This window comes from Leuciscus leuciscus, assembly GCF_965113295.1.
Source record: "Leuciscus leuciscus genome assembly, chromosome: 3".
Lineage (NCBI taxonomy): Eukaryota > Metazoa > Chordata > Actinopteri > Cypriniformes > Leuciscidae > Leuciscus > Leuciscus leuciscus.
The window spans coordinates 54,014,259-54,029,595 of NC_138727.1; the positions used below are offsets into that span (position 1 = coordinate 54,014,259).

The following is a 15,337-nucleotide window of genomic DNA, read 5'->3' on the forward strand; positions in this document are numbered from 1 at the left end:
TACTTCCTGGTGGGTAGTCTAAACTATTGGTCCTCCTAATTGTCAATCATTCTGGTGAATCAATCAAACTTTTCAAAAAGTGGAGAGGGCGGGTCTTATCTAAAATTTGGAAAGATCCTCCGCTATACATTTAAGCAATTAACTAACAGAACACTTGTAAATTCTGTTACAGCTATTGAGACATCAATTAAGCATGGCTGATACAAATGAAGGTTTTCAAATAAAATATTTTTTATTAAACAATGACAGACAACAAAAATGTGTGCTTGTGTGAGTGTGTGTGAACAAGAAAAACAAAAACCAGGGGCAGGTGATCCATGAAACAGACAGGACTGGTGATCCCATAACAATCCTAGAGGTCCAGCATTGTTCTCACAAGCCGCTTCACTCAAGACAATAAAACATAATGAAAAGTTAGTATATCCCCAAAAAATTTAAATAAAATAAAAGTTGCTATAAAGGTGGTAGCGATTCATTACCGAACTCTTACTGTCACAGCTGACGAAGTCGCGCTAGCTAACTAGCTAGCAGGCAGTGCTTGAAAATTGGTTGAAACAACCAACATAAAATATAAATAATTACGCTGTGCATGTAAAAATGAAGACCAGTATAAGCATCGCAAAGGGCCTCTGATACAATATAGACAGTTGACAATTCAAAAGAGGTCGATATTTCAGCAACTTACCTCTGGAACAACTCGACGCGCAGCAATGTAAGTGAATGGTGTCCAACGCCCAAATGACAGTGTTTGGAACTAATCCGATCTTCAAATCCCGGAAGTAGGCGGTTAAAAGCGCCGCCATTTTTTACAACGGAGGTCTATGGGAGTGTCGCAACTCTTTCTCTCTATGGCTCTGCACACAGCCTACGACGTAGCTACGGCGTGAGTTCGACGCAGAAGTATAAATTGGGCTTTAGCGGCCCCTAATTTAATAACAAATGATCGTTGCGACGGAAGCGAATCAATCAAAACTAACTTTAGCTGGAAAATAACTTTATTAAAGAACCGCTATAAAGCCAAAACAATCTCTGTTACCTTAAATTATACGTTTATCTCTGTAAAGCTGCTTTGAAACAATCTACATTGTTAAAAGCGCTATATAAATGAAGATGACTTGACTTGACTTGACTTAGTAAGGATAATACTATATCCTTATAGGGTAATTAAGCTACACCAGGCACGTAACTGAAGCGTTCCGTTCGCGACGTGTAAAATCCATTTTATTATAATATTGCACTTAAAATGCTATGGTTTACCTAAATAAATTATCGCCTAAAATGACAATTCATATTGTGTCTTTCTGTCATTTGCACTAAAAACAAACCCCGTCTCATGTTAAGGTCCCTAACCCCTCACATAATCATGACACATCGCACTTGCACATTATCTAAGCACCCATCCCAATAACATGGATTATCAATAAGACATTATTAGTGTCCATAAGGAAGTTCAATCCATTGTTTATGGCCTGACGTGCCGCGGGAAAACCGCTACTCTGAGTGACGCGGTGCGTGAGTTTTAAAATAGTCGTTTTTGACAATCAAGTGCCACCCCAAATAAAAGACTGGCCCAAGCTGTCCTGGCTATGCCCCTGATCACAACAGTGTGTATATGTGTAGTTAAATCTCCATACTTTTGCCAATTATGTCTTCTTCATGTGCACATTTGTGAATATTGTAACATCACATCATTTTTTCTCTTTTTATTCTATTCATAAATGTAAAATACCCCCTTGAGTAACTTAGCTTTGACAGTATGCTAAATGTGCAATGTGTTACTGTGGTAGATCATTTTAGCCACTTGTAATTCATTTGTAACATTTTAATTGTGGTGTAATCTTGTAGACTGTCACTAGGACATTGTGAAGGTACTGTCCCTTTAATAGTGAAAGTGAAAGTGTTTTCGGTCGTATCGCGTAACCCCCCGCGCCATTGTTAGTGTCATATTCCCGTGAAAGTAAATCTGGCAGCGAAATGATCAGGGCACGACATCCCATCACATTGACATCCATACAGTGCACTAACCTGTCTTGTTAAATATCTTGTTTTGATAGACTGATTTAGCAGTTCTCCTGGCCTTCCTCTCCATCTTTTTTTCTTTTCCCCTCTCCTTATTTTTATGACGTACCCACATTTTTTCCCCGACATTTTCAGTCAGTCTCACTTCCACTGCTTACTTCTAACTTCAGCTGTTCTCGGATCAGCTTGAACTCTGATTGGTTCTATTCACTAGCTAGGGTGGGACTTGAGATTGTATTGGGTAATCCGCTGACTGAACTGAAGTGATTAATAACAATAGGACTAAACCATTTTTTAGGGAGGGAAGGAGAGGAGATTGTTTAAATTTCAAGTTTTTTTTGTTTTTTGTTTTTTTGTTTTCAGTTTCACGCAGAAAGAGACACACACACACGCAGACAGAGACACGATGGAGGTGAAGCTGCTGTGTCTGACTGTTGTTCTTCTCTCCTCACCCCTCCTCACACTGTGTGACCCGCTGTGAGTATTAAACACACCGTTTGCTCATAGAGTTACTAATAATCAGTTTAAGATTTCAAACGCTGTGATTTGATCTCCTCAGGTTTGTTCTGTCAGCTCCTAATTTGCTGAGAGTGGGTTCCTCAGAGAACGTGTTTGTGGAGGCTCAGGATTTCTCTGGAGGATCTTTTGATGTAAAAATCACAGTGAATAAATACCCAAAGAAAGACAAGGAGATACTGTCCAAAACAGTGACACTGACTGCAGATAACAATTTCCAGATCCTTACAGATATAAAGGTGAGAGCTCCATAACAGTGCAGTGATGTTTAATTCTGATTAATTTATCATCAGATATCATTTAGGCTGATGATTATCTGTTCTCTAGATCCCTGATGATCAGAACTTCTTCTCTGATGATCCTCTGGAGAAGCAGTATGTGTATCTACAAGCTCAGTTTCCATCCCACACTCTGGAGAAAGTGGTCATGGTCTCATTCCAGTCTGGATATATATTTGTACAGACAGACAAGCCCATCTACACGCCTGCTAGCAGAGGTACGAGTATGTGCTAAGAAATGGGAAAAATACAACACAGTGAATTTTCAACATGTTACATAAGCATGACATAATCATATTTATTATTACAGTGACTGCTGCATGTATTCAGGGTTTGAATCTGAGTAAAAAACATCAGAACTCACATTTCAGTTTTTTGCTTTGACCTCTTTTACAGTTCAATACAGAATTTTCTCTCTGACGCCCAACATGAAACCACTCAGTCAGACTGGAGTCACGGTGGAGATCATGGTACACACTTATATAAGTGCACACTGTTAATACACACACACACGCCCAACATGAAACCACTCAGTCAGACTGGAGTCACGGTGGAGATCATGGTACACACTTATATAAGTGCACACTGTTAATACACACACACACACACACACACACACACACACACACACACACACACACACACACACACACACACACACACACACACACACACACACACACACACACACACACACACACACCCATCCCTGTCATTTCAGCTGTAATGAGCATGTACACTGCTGATCTCAGTAAACACAGTGTTAATGCTGATTTCTGTGTTTCTGAAGAATCCACAAGGCATCACAGTTTCATCAGAGAAGTTAAATCCAGTGAAAGGGATGAAGTCTGGAAGCTACCCCATTCCTGAGGTTGCCAGGTGTGTGAAACGCTGACAGAAGATATTCAACCTGAGTGAACTTTATTTAATGATTCAATGATTTGTCTTTAATTTATCTACACAATACTCATAGATGTGATCTGTGTTATAAGATTCATTTGATCTGTTGTATAATGCTTAATTAAAAATGTTTTGAATTTTTTTTGTTTCAGTCTTGGGATCTGGAAGGTTGTCACTCGGTACACAAACACTCCTCAGAAGACGTTTACTGCAGACTTTGAGGTCAAAGAATATGGTAAGATGTGTGTCAACAAAATGTGTGTTATGTAAATATGATAAAAACTAAAAGAATGTTTTTATTTATTTGTGTCTTTTCTCTGGATTGGTTTATAGTGCCGCCAACATTTAGTGTCAGATTAAGACCCAGTAAGTCATTCTTCTATGTGGGTGACGAGAGCCTGACAGTCGACATTGAAGCCAAGTAAGACAACATATGTTCTGCTTCTCTGTATTCAAAATTAATCTTTAATGTATGCACACACTGAGTTGAGATAGTAACTTCCAAAGTAATAAAGACATTTATCTTAGTCTGTGGTTATTTTCTGTTTTACTGATAGTACAAAATGTTTCAGTTGTGTCTGACCCTTCTCAATAGATCTGCACTATACAATATGTGGTAACACTTTAATTAATCAATACAGTTTGCTTAACATTTAAATGGTTTTGTAGGAGCAATGTATTGCACTGTAAAGCTTTTGTTGTCCACCGAGTGGCGCTCTGACATATTATAATTAGAGTAACAAGAAGTGTGTGAGTCGGTAATGGGGAAGCACACAGTTTTTGAGTGTGCTAAAGGGTAGTAAGGAACATGGTAGTCTCAGCTTCAGTGACGACCATGGATGGCACACTTTACTGGAAACACTTCAGGATTTGCGAAGTCGCGATCTGATTGGTTGAATTCTACAGGATGTCTGGAAGCTGTGTGTGTTGTGTTCTTTAACTGTCCGCCTGGAAACAAATGCAGTGATGCCAAAACCCCTCGTGGAAGAAGAACGCCATGGTGTTTACAATGAGCACTTACCAGGATCAACTAAATGCTGCATTTTCAAAAGTATGTGAAGTTCGCGGCTCCATTGTGTTACGGAATTATGTAATTCCGTATAATGTTTTGAGTTTGTATATTGTTTGTATTTGTATTTATTTTGTTATTGTTATTTGTGTGTGTGCTTATTTTGCTGCTTTGTTTTAGGAATACGATGATTAGCTGTGAGCTGGCTCCACCCCTTTACGTGGGTTTAAGACCGTGCTTCCGTTTCCAGAGGACGAGTTGTTGCGATTCCGGGCCGGTCGCACTTCTCCTGGCTCCTCTCCAGCCGTCAGACCATTTTTGTAGCAGCTTATGTTAATTACCTTTTTTTTGTTTTTGTTTTTAGTGGTGTTCTTTGTAGGGTTGACCTGCCCTTTTCTTTTGAAATCCTGTTCGTTCTGTTTTGTTAGAGTATGGAGGGTAATTTGTTGTAATTTTGATTTTGGATACTTTGAGGGAAGTTAGTTGCTTATTTTATTTATTATCTGTTTTGTTTGTTATTTTGGGCCTTGGGTCTTCCTGAAGACTATAACACCTATTGTTTTTTTGTTACTTTATTTGAATACATCCAACTTTCAAATTGTTCAAATTTTCTTTCTAATAAAACGTTTATCGTTTTTCTTGATTTTTGAAGTCACTTGAGTTCTTTGGGTCTGACGACTGGGCGTGGGAGACATGTTTATTTATTTTATTTATTTTGTTACGATTAACCCTAGACGAATCGTAATAAATGGGGGCTCGTCCGTTTTTTTCGTTAGGCCATAATTTTTGTCCTCTCGTTTGATTATTTTCGTTTTCTCTCGTCTTCGGGAACAGTGTTTTTCGGAAATCTTGCTGGTGAGTACACTATTTGCTAAATGCATGTATTGTTGTTTCTGATTGGCATCTTTTATTTGTGCAGGGGAGTTGGAAATAGTTGTATAATGGACTTTAGCATTGAAGCGTTTAGACTTTCACCTTCTTTGCAAGCATTGGAGAAATGTCGTAAATCTGACTTGTTTCTGATAGCTGATTTTTATGATATACCTATTCCAAGAGCTGGGACAAAGCAAGTAATTCGGGAAACTTTGTGTGATAGGTTAGTGAGGATCGGAGTTTTTGAATTTGATGAATCCAGTCCAGAGTTGCGAAATGCCGAAACAGGTGTGCAGCAGGATGCGGAAGTCACTGGTGGGGAATCTGTGGGTAGAAATGCTGTGGCTAATCCACTAGTAGGTTTAAACACAGAAGATCTTAAACTGGCAGTTAGGCTTAAAGAACTTGATTTAGAAGTTAAGCGGCAGGAGCATAGTACACAGCTTTTGAAGATGAAGCAGTAGCCTACGATCTGGAAAGCCAAGGTGCGCGTCGTTTGCCGGTGAGTACATTTAAAGTTCCTTTATCACCTGCCCCTTCTGCTAATGATGATTCTCATGCGTCACCTATAAATTCAAATGAATTTGACATCAGTAGACAAATTCGATTAGTCCCTACGTTTAGAGAAAGTGAGGTTGACTCCTATTTTAATGCGTTTGAACGTATAGCCGCTGCCTTGCGTTGGCCTAGGGAAATCTGGCCGCTTTTACTTCAGTGCAAGTTGGTTGGGAAAGCGCAGGAGGTATGTGCTGCTATGTCAATTGAAGACAGTCTTGACTACGATGCATTAAAGGCGTCTGTGCTCCGAGCCTATGAGTTAGTCCCAGAAGCTTATCGTCAGAAGTTTCGTTGTCATTTAAAAGGTGCCAATCAGTACGTTTGTGGAGTTTGCCCGTGACAAAGGAGCTCTTTTTGATAAGTGGTGTCAATCCAGCAAGGTAAGTGATTTTGGTAAACTTCGTGAATTGGTATTACTTGAAGATTTCAAGAATTCGTTATTTGATAGAATTGTGGTGCATCTAAATGATCAGAAGGTGACCACACTTTCGGAGGCCGCTGTTTGTGCAGATGAATTTGTTCTAACGCACAAAAATAATTTTTTGCCACCTAATCGTCGTGAAAATTCTCAAAATAGTGTGGGTAAAAATGTGAAATATACGAAAACTGTAGTTCCAAATCAAGGAGAAAATCGCGAATGCTTCTACTGTCACGAATTTGGCCATCTGATTGCGGTGTGTCCAGTACTTAAAAGGAAAAATCAGTCACCAAGAAGGGATAATCCTAAAAGTGTTGGTTTCGTTCGTGTGCAATCGAAAATTAACCTCGATGAACGAAATGTTGATTCAGGATATGATCCGTTTATTTGTGATGGTGTAGTATCTTTCGTTGATAAAAACGAAACGAAATCAATTCGGATTCTCCGTGACACCGGAGCAGCTCAATCGTTCATACTTGATAGTGTGTTACCATTCTCGAAGGATTCGTCATGTAATTCAACTGTCTTAGTTCAAGGCATTGAACTGGGAATACTTGAAGTACCATTGCATTATGTGAATATTAAGTCTGACCTAGTTTCTGGTCCTGTTAAAATTGCTGTGCGTCCGCAGTTGCCTATTAGAGGAATTGAGTTGATCCTCGGTAATGATCTTGCCGGAGAAAAAGTTCTGCCGTTACCCGAAGTTATCAATGATCCGATTTATGAACTTCAAAATTCAAAAGATTTGGCTTCTGAATTTCCTTCTGTGTTTCCTGCGTGCGCAGTTACGCGAGCGCAAGCTCGTAAATTCGGAGTTGTAGCAGGTCTTTCTGATAGTTTCTTGAATCTGACTGAACCTGTTGATGAATCTCTTAATACTTCTGACGTTCAGGGCTTAAAGCGCACTGAGTCGCTGTCCACGCACTTGAGTGCTGAAGTTGACCTGTCATTGTTCATTGACAGAGCGTCATTAATTACTGAACAACGGCAGGATGTTTCTCTTTCTCGTTGCCGAATGTTAGCAGTGGAGAAAGATGATCTAGATAAGAGACCTGTTGCATATTTCTGGGATGATGGATTATTAATGCGCAAGTGGTCATCAGTTGTTTGTGAAGTTGAATGCAATTCAGTCTATCAGATCGTGGTACCTATGAACTCGCGTTCTCACGTTTTGACTTTGGCTCATGACCATAATTTTTCGGGCCATCTAGGTATTACGAAGACTTATAAACGCATTTTAAGACATTTTTTCTGGCCTGGTTTGAAATCAGATGTAGTGAAACACTGTCGATCCTGTCATGTTTGTCAGCTGGTTGGAAAGCCAAACCAGACGATTCCTCCTGCTCCTTTGTGTCCTATACCCGTTGTGGGAGAGCCGTTTGAACACCTCATATTAGATTGCGTTGGTCCGTTGCCCAAAACGAAAACTGGGCATAAATATTTACTCACTCTGATGTGTACGGCTACTCGTTTCCCAGAGGCTATACCATTACGTTCTTTGAGTACTAAGGTCGTGTTGCGATCTTTGATTAAATTTTTTTCTACTTTTGGCTTGCCAAAAATAGTACAGACCGATCAAGGATCTAATTTTATGTCCAGGGTGTTTAAACAAGTTTTGACTCAACTGAACATAAAACATCATGTGGCTAGTGCCTATCATCCAGAGTCGCAAGGCGCTTTGGAAAGATTTCACCAGACTTTAAAGTCTATGTTACGTACTTATTGCGCTGATTCTGCCAAAGAGTGGGATGAAGGCTTACCATTACTGTTATTTGCTATACGTGAAACTACACAAGAATCTTTGGGTTTTAGTCCGGCAGACTTGGTTTTTGGGCATACTGTCCGAGGTCCACTTAAGCTTTTGAAAGAAAAGTGGATGTCTAGGGAATCCACTTCGACCAATGTGTTGGATTATGTGAGCTCCTTTCGTGAGCGGTTGCATAAAGTATGTGATCTGGCTCGTATCTCATTATCGTCTACCCAGGCGAAGATGAAAAGCCATTTTGATCAAAAGGCCGTTTTTCGCAGTTTTAACAAAGGCGACAAAGTTTTAGTTTTACTACCAATTTTGGGGTGTGCTTTGCAAGCACGTTTTCATGGGCCGTATGTTGTCGAGTCTAAGCTCAGTGAAACCGATTATGTGATATGTACTCCGGACAGAAAAAGGAAGACTCGCGTATGTCATATTAATATGTTAAAGCCATATGTGACGCGAGACGATGACAAAGAGTCAAATAACCCTATTGTCCCGGTTGCTTCTGTTTCTGTGTCTATGACATATTGTCCTGATGAAGATGGACTGACTCTGCAAAGTATCCCTGTGACTGGCGTGCGATTGCAGAATTCACAAATTTTTGCAGATTTAGAATCATTTCTGTCATACCTGCCTGATTCGTCTCGAAGTGATGTAAGTGAGTTAATACAGTCTCACCATGCTCTGTTCTCAGATGTGCCTTCACGTACTACTGCTGCGTTTCATGACATTGAGGTAGGAGATCATACTCCAATTAAGCAGCATGCTTATCGTTTAAATCCCACCAAACGTGAGTTAATGCAATCTGAGATAAAGTATCTTCTGGACAATGGTCTTGCTGTTCCTAGCTACAGTCCTTGGAGTTCACCATGTCTCCTGGTTCCCAAGAGTGACGGTTCAGTTCGTTTCTGCACCGACTATCGAAGGGTTAATGCAGTTACGAAAGCAGATTCGTTTCCCCTTCCTCGTATGGAGGACTGCGTGGATAAAGTTGGTTCTGCTAGGTTCGTTACAAAATTAGATCTGCTTAAAGGATATTGGCAGGTACCCTTGACGCCCCGGGCTGCCGAAATTTCTGCGTTCGTCACTCCTGACAATCTACTACAATACACCGTTATGGCTTTCGGTCTTCGAAATGCTCCGGCAACATTTCAGCGCCTTATGAATTCTGTATTAGCTGGTGTTTCTAATTGTGAAGCATATTTAGATGATGTTGTGATTTATTCCTCCACTTGGGATGATCATTTGAAAACCCTTCACGATGTCTTTAATCGCTTTCAAGAGGCTTCGCTTACCGTTAATCTCGCAAAATGCGAGTTTGGTAAAGCTACGGTAACCTACCTAGGAAAGCAGGTGGGTCAGGGACAAGTTTGCCCAGTTTCTGCTAAAGTGCAAGCTATCCTAGAATTCCCTATGCCAAGAACTAAGAAAGAATTGAGGCGGTTCTTAGGCATGGTTGGTTATTATCGTGGTTTCTGCAGAAATTTTTCTGATATTGTTCTGCCTCTTACGAATTTGCTTAGTCAATCTCGAGATTTTGTTTGGTCTGATCTTTGTCAAACAGCTTTTGGAGTGCCGCAGGGATCTGTATTAGGCCCCCTGTTATTTTCAATATATATGATGCCACTTGGAAATATTATAAGGAAACATGGAATTAGTTTCCATTGTTATGCTGATGACACTCAAATATATATTTCATCACGGCCGGATGAAAACGCTACATTTTCCAAATTGACAGAGTGTGTTAAAGATATAAAAGATTGGATGACGCGTAATTTTCTTTTATTAAATCCAGACAAGACAGAGGTAATACTTATCGTTTCAAAAAACCGCCCACAAAACCTCGCACAATACAACTTTAACATCATAGGATGTCCTGTTACTTTATCCTCTACAGTAAAAGACCTGGGTGTTATACTCGATTGCAACCTGTCTTTTGAAAATCATATTTCTTATGTTACAAAAACAGCCTTTTTCCACCTTAGAAACATTGCTAAGCTACGTAATATGCTATCAGTTTCTGATGCAGAAAAGTTAGTTCATGCATTCATGACCTCGAGACTGGATTACTGTAATGCTTTATTAGCTGGTTGTCCTGCATCCTCAATAAACAAGCTACAGTTAGTCCAAAATGCCGCCGCTAGAGTTCTTACGAGATCAAGAAAATATGATCATATAACACCGATTTTATCATCACTGCATTGGTTACCTATAAAGTTCCGTATTAATTACAAGGTATTGCTACTGACTTATAAAGCCCTAAACGGCTTAGCTCCAGTCTATTTAACGGATCTTCTATCGCCCTATAATCCATCGCGCTCTTTGAGATCACTAAATTCAAGGCTTTTGGTCATACCTAGGATATCCAGAACCACCAAAGGAGGGAGAGCATTTTCACATTTGGCTCCAAAACTCTGGAATAGTCTTCCTGATACTGTTCGTTGCTCAGACTCGCTCTCCCAGTTTAAAACTAGATTAAAGTCGCATCTCTTCAGCCAGGCATTCATATAATCCTACAGTTCAAACTACAATCCGGCCTCTATCCAATGCCAGAGGAGAACTGGCCCCCGACTGAGCCTGGGTTCTCCCAAGGTTTTTTTTTTCTCCATTAAGGCACCTGATGGAGTTTTAGGACACCATTAGGTCACTTGATGGAGTTTTTCGGTTCCTTGCCACTGTTGCCTTTGGCTTGCTCAGTTGGGGATATTTTGGGGATATTTAATTTAATTTTATCAATCAATAAATTCCTCTTGAAACAAACTTTGTTGTATTATTTTAATTTAATACTGTGAAGCTGCTTTGATGCAATCTGTATTGTGAAAAGCGCTATACAAATAAACTTGACTTGACTTGACTTGACTTTTGATTCGGTTAAAAGTCTTTTATGTAGCACCCCTGTGTTAAAAGCTCCGAACTTTTCAGTTCCTTTCAAAATTGAGGTGGATGCTAGCGCAAATGGAGCTGGTGCTGTGCTTTTGCAAGAAGACGACCATGGCATGGATCATCCTGTGTGTTACTTCTCGAAGAAGTTTTTAAAACATCAACTGCATTATAGCACTATCGGAAAAGAAGCTTTAGCGCTATTATTGTCTCTTCAGCACTTTGAAGTATATGTGGGTTCGAGTTCATTGCCAGTTAAAGTTTTTACTGATCATAATCCACTAACTTTTCTTGCAAAAATGCAGAACTCTAATCAGCGCATTATGCGGTGGGCATTGATTGTACAAGAGTTTAATATTGACATCTGTTATAAGAAAGGAAAAGAGAATGTGTTAGCAGATGCATTGTCACGCTCTGTATAGGAATGATGTTAACTCTTAGTGGAGGGGGTGTTACGGAATTATGTAATTCCGTATAATGTTTTGAGTTTGTATATTGTTTGTATTTGTATTTATTTTGTTATTGTTATTTGTGTGTGTGCTTATTTTGCTGCTTTGTTTTAGGAATACGATGATTAGCTGTGAGCTGGCTCCACCCCTTTACGTGGGTTTAAGACCGTGCTTCCGTTTCCAGAGGACGAGTTGTTGCGATTCCGGGCCGGTCGCACTTCTCCTGGCTCCTCTCCAGCCGTCAGACCATTTTTGTAGCAGCTTATGTTAATTACCTTTTTTTTGTTTTTGTTTTTAGTGGTGTTCTTTGTAGGGTTGACCTGCCCTTTTCTTTTGAAATCCTGTTCGTTCTGTTTTGTTAGAGTATGGAGGGTAATTTGTTGTAATTTTGATTTTGGATACTTTGAGGGAAGTTAGTTGCTTATTTTATTTATTATCTGTTTTGTTTGTTATTTTGGGCCTTGGGTCTTCCTGAAGACTATAACACCTATTGTTTTTTTGTTACTTTATTTGAATACATCCAACTTTCAAATTGTTCAAATTTTCTTTTGTCTTAATAAAACGTTTATCGTTTTTCTTGATTTTTGAAGTCACTTGAGTTCTTTGGGTCTGACGACTGGGCGTGGGAGACATGTTTATTTATTTTATTTATTTTGTTACGATTAACCCTAGACGAATCGTAATAAATGGGGGCTCGTCCGTTTTTTTCGTTAGGCCATAATTTTTGTCCTCTCGTTTGATTATTTTCGTTTTCTCTCGTCTTCGGGAACAGTGTTTTTCGGAAATCTTGCTGGTGAGTACACTATTTGCTAAATGCATGTATTGTTGTTTCTGATTGGCATCTTTTATTTGTGCAGGGGAGTTGGAAATAGTTGTATAATGGACTTTAGCATTGAAGCGTTTAGACTTTCACCTTCTTTGCAAGCATTGGAGAAATGTCGTAAATCTGACTTGTTTCTGATAGCTGATTTTTATGATATACCTATTCCAAGAGCTGGGACAAAGCAAGTAATTCGGGAAACTTTGTGTGATAGGTTAGTGAGGATCGGAGTTTTTGAATTTGATGAATCCAGTCCAGAGTTGCGAAATGCCGAAACAGGTGTGCAGCAGGATGCGGAAGTCACTGGTGGGGAATCTGTGGGTAGAAATGCTGTGGCTAATCCACTAGTAGGTTTAAACACAGAAGATCTTAAACTGGCAGTTAGGCTTAAAGAACTTGATTTAGAAGTTAAGCGGCAGGAGCATAGTACACAGCTTTTGAAGATGAAGCAGTAGCCTACGATCTGGAAAGCCAAGGTGCGCGTCGTTTGCCGGTGAGTACATTTAAAGTTCCTTTATCACCTGCCCCTTCTGCTAATGATGATTCTCATGCGTCACCTATAAATTCAAATGAATTTGACATCAGTAGACAAATTCGATTAGTCCCTACGTTTAGAGAAAGTGAGGTTGACTCCTATTTTAATGCGTTTGAACGTATAGCCGCTGCCTTGCGTTGGCCTAGGGAAATCTGGCCGCTTTTACTTCAGTGCAAGTTGGTTGGGAAAGCGCAGGAGGTATGTGCTGCTATGTCAATTGAAGACAGTCTTGACTACGATGCATTAAAGGCGTCTGTGCTCCGAGCCTATGAGTTAGTCCCAGAAGCTTATCGTCAGAAGTTTCGTTGTCATTTAAAAGGTGCCAATCAGTACGTTTGTGGAGTTTGCCCGTGACAAAGGAGCTCTTTTTGATAAGTGGTGTCAATCCAGCAAGGTAAGTGATTTTGGTAAACTTCGTGAATTGGTATTACTTGAAGATTTCAAGAATTCGTTATTTGATAGAATTGTGGTGCATCTAAATGATCAGAAGGTGACCACACTTTCGGAGGCCGCTGTTTGTGCAGATGAATTTGTTCTAACGCACAAAAATAATTTTTTGCCACCTAATCGTCGTGAAAATTCTCAAAATAGTGTGGGTAAAAATGTGAAATATACGAAAACTGTAGTTCCAAATCAAGGAGAAAATCGCGAATGCTTCTACTGTCACGAATTTGGCCATCTGATTGCGGTGTGTCCAGTACTTAAAAGGAAAAATCAGTCACCAAGAAGGGATAATCCTAAAAGTGTTGGTTTCGTTCGTGTGCAATCGAAAATTAACCTCGATGAACGAAATGTTGATTCAGGATATGATCCGTTTATTTGTGATGGTGTAGTATCTTTCGTTGATAAAAACGAAACGAAATCAATTCGGATTCTCCGTGACACCGGAGCAGCTCAATCGTTCATACTTGATAGTGTGTTACCATTCTCGAAGGATTCGTCATGTAATTCAACTGTCTTAGTTCAAGGCATTGAACTGGGAATACTTGAAGTACCATTGCATTATGTGAATATTAAGTCTGACCTAGTTTCTGGTCCTGTTAAAATTGCTGTGCGTCCGCAGTTGCCTATTAGAGGAATTGAGTTGATCCTCGGTAATGATCTTGCCGGAGAAAAAGTTCTGCCGTTACCCGAAGTTATCAATGATCCGATTTATGAACTTCAAAATTCAAAAGATTTGGCTTCTGAATTTCCTTCTGTGTTTCCTGCGTGCGCAGTTACGCGAGCGCAAGCTCGTAAATTCGGAGTTGTAGCAGGTCTTTCTGATAGTTTCTTGAATCTGACTGAACCTGTTGATGAATCTCTTAATACTTCTGACGTTCAGGGCTTAAAGCGCACTGAGTCGCTGTCCACGCACTTGAGTGCTGAAGTTGACCTGTCATTGTTCATTGACAGAGCGTCATTAATTACTGAACAACGGCAGGATGTTTCTCTTTCTCGTTGCCGAATGTTAGCAGTGGAGAAAGATGATCTAGATAAGAGACCTGTTGCATATTTCTGGGATGATGGATTATTAATGCGCAAGTGGTCATCAGTTGTTTGTGAAGTTGAATGCAATTCAGTCTATCAGATCGTGGTACCTATGAGCTCGCGTTCTCACGTTTTGACTTTGGCTCATGACCATAATTTTTCGGGCCATCTAGGTATTACGAAGACTTATAAACGCATTTTAAGACATTTTTTCTGGCCTGGTTTGAAATCAGATGTAGTGAAACACTGTCGATCCTGTCATGTTTGTCAGCTGGTTGGAAAGCCAAACCAGACGATTCCTCCTGCTCCTTTGTGTCCTATACCCGTTGTGGGAGAGCCGTTTGAACACCTCATATTAGATTGCGTTGGTCCGTTGCCCAAAACGAAAACTGGGCATAAATATTTACTCACTCTGATGTGTACGGCTACTCGTTTCCCAGAGGCTATACCATTACGTTCTTTGAGTACTAAGGTCGTGTTGCGATCTTTGATTAAATTTTTTTCTACTTTTGGCTTGCCAAAAATAGTACAGACCGATCAAGGATCTAATTTTATGTCCAGGGTGTTTAAACAAGTTTTGACTCAACTGAACATAAAACATCATGTGGCTAGTGCCTATCATCCAGAGTCGCAAGGCGCTTTGGAAAGATTTCACCAGACTTTAAAGTCTATGTTACGTACTTATTGCGCTGATTCTGCCAAAGAGTGGGATGAAGGCTTACCATTACTGTTATTTGCTATACGTGAAACTACACAAGAATCTTTGGGTTTTAGTCCGGCAGACTTGGTTTTTGGGCATACTGTCCGAGGTCCACTTAAGCTTTTGAAAGAAAAGTGGATGTCTAGGGAATCCACTTCG

At 39.9% G+C, this 15,337-nt stretch overlaps 1 protein-coding gene across 1 annotated transcript in view; it reads left to right on the top strand.

Moving 5' to 3' along the window:
* Window positions 1-15,337, top strand: part of LOC309493636 (complement C3-like) — a 233,196-nt gene that overhangs the window by 91,951 nt on the left and 125,908 nt on the right. Inside the window, exons 4-8 of the mRNA XM_082162786.1 lie at window positions 2,863-3,031; window positions 3,210-3,283; window positions 3,604-3,692; window positions 3,866-3,948; window positions 4,047-4,134. Of these exons, the coding sequence (XP_082018912.1) occupies window positions 2,863-3,031; window positions 3,210-3,283; window positions 3,604-3,692; window positions 3,866-3,948; window positions 4,047-4,134 (503 nt within the window). The remainder of the gene's footprint in view (window positions 1-2,862; window positions 3,032-3,209; window positions 3,284-3,603; window positions 3,693-3,865; window positions 3,949-4,046; window positions 4,135-15,337) is intronic.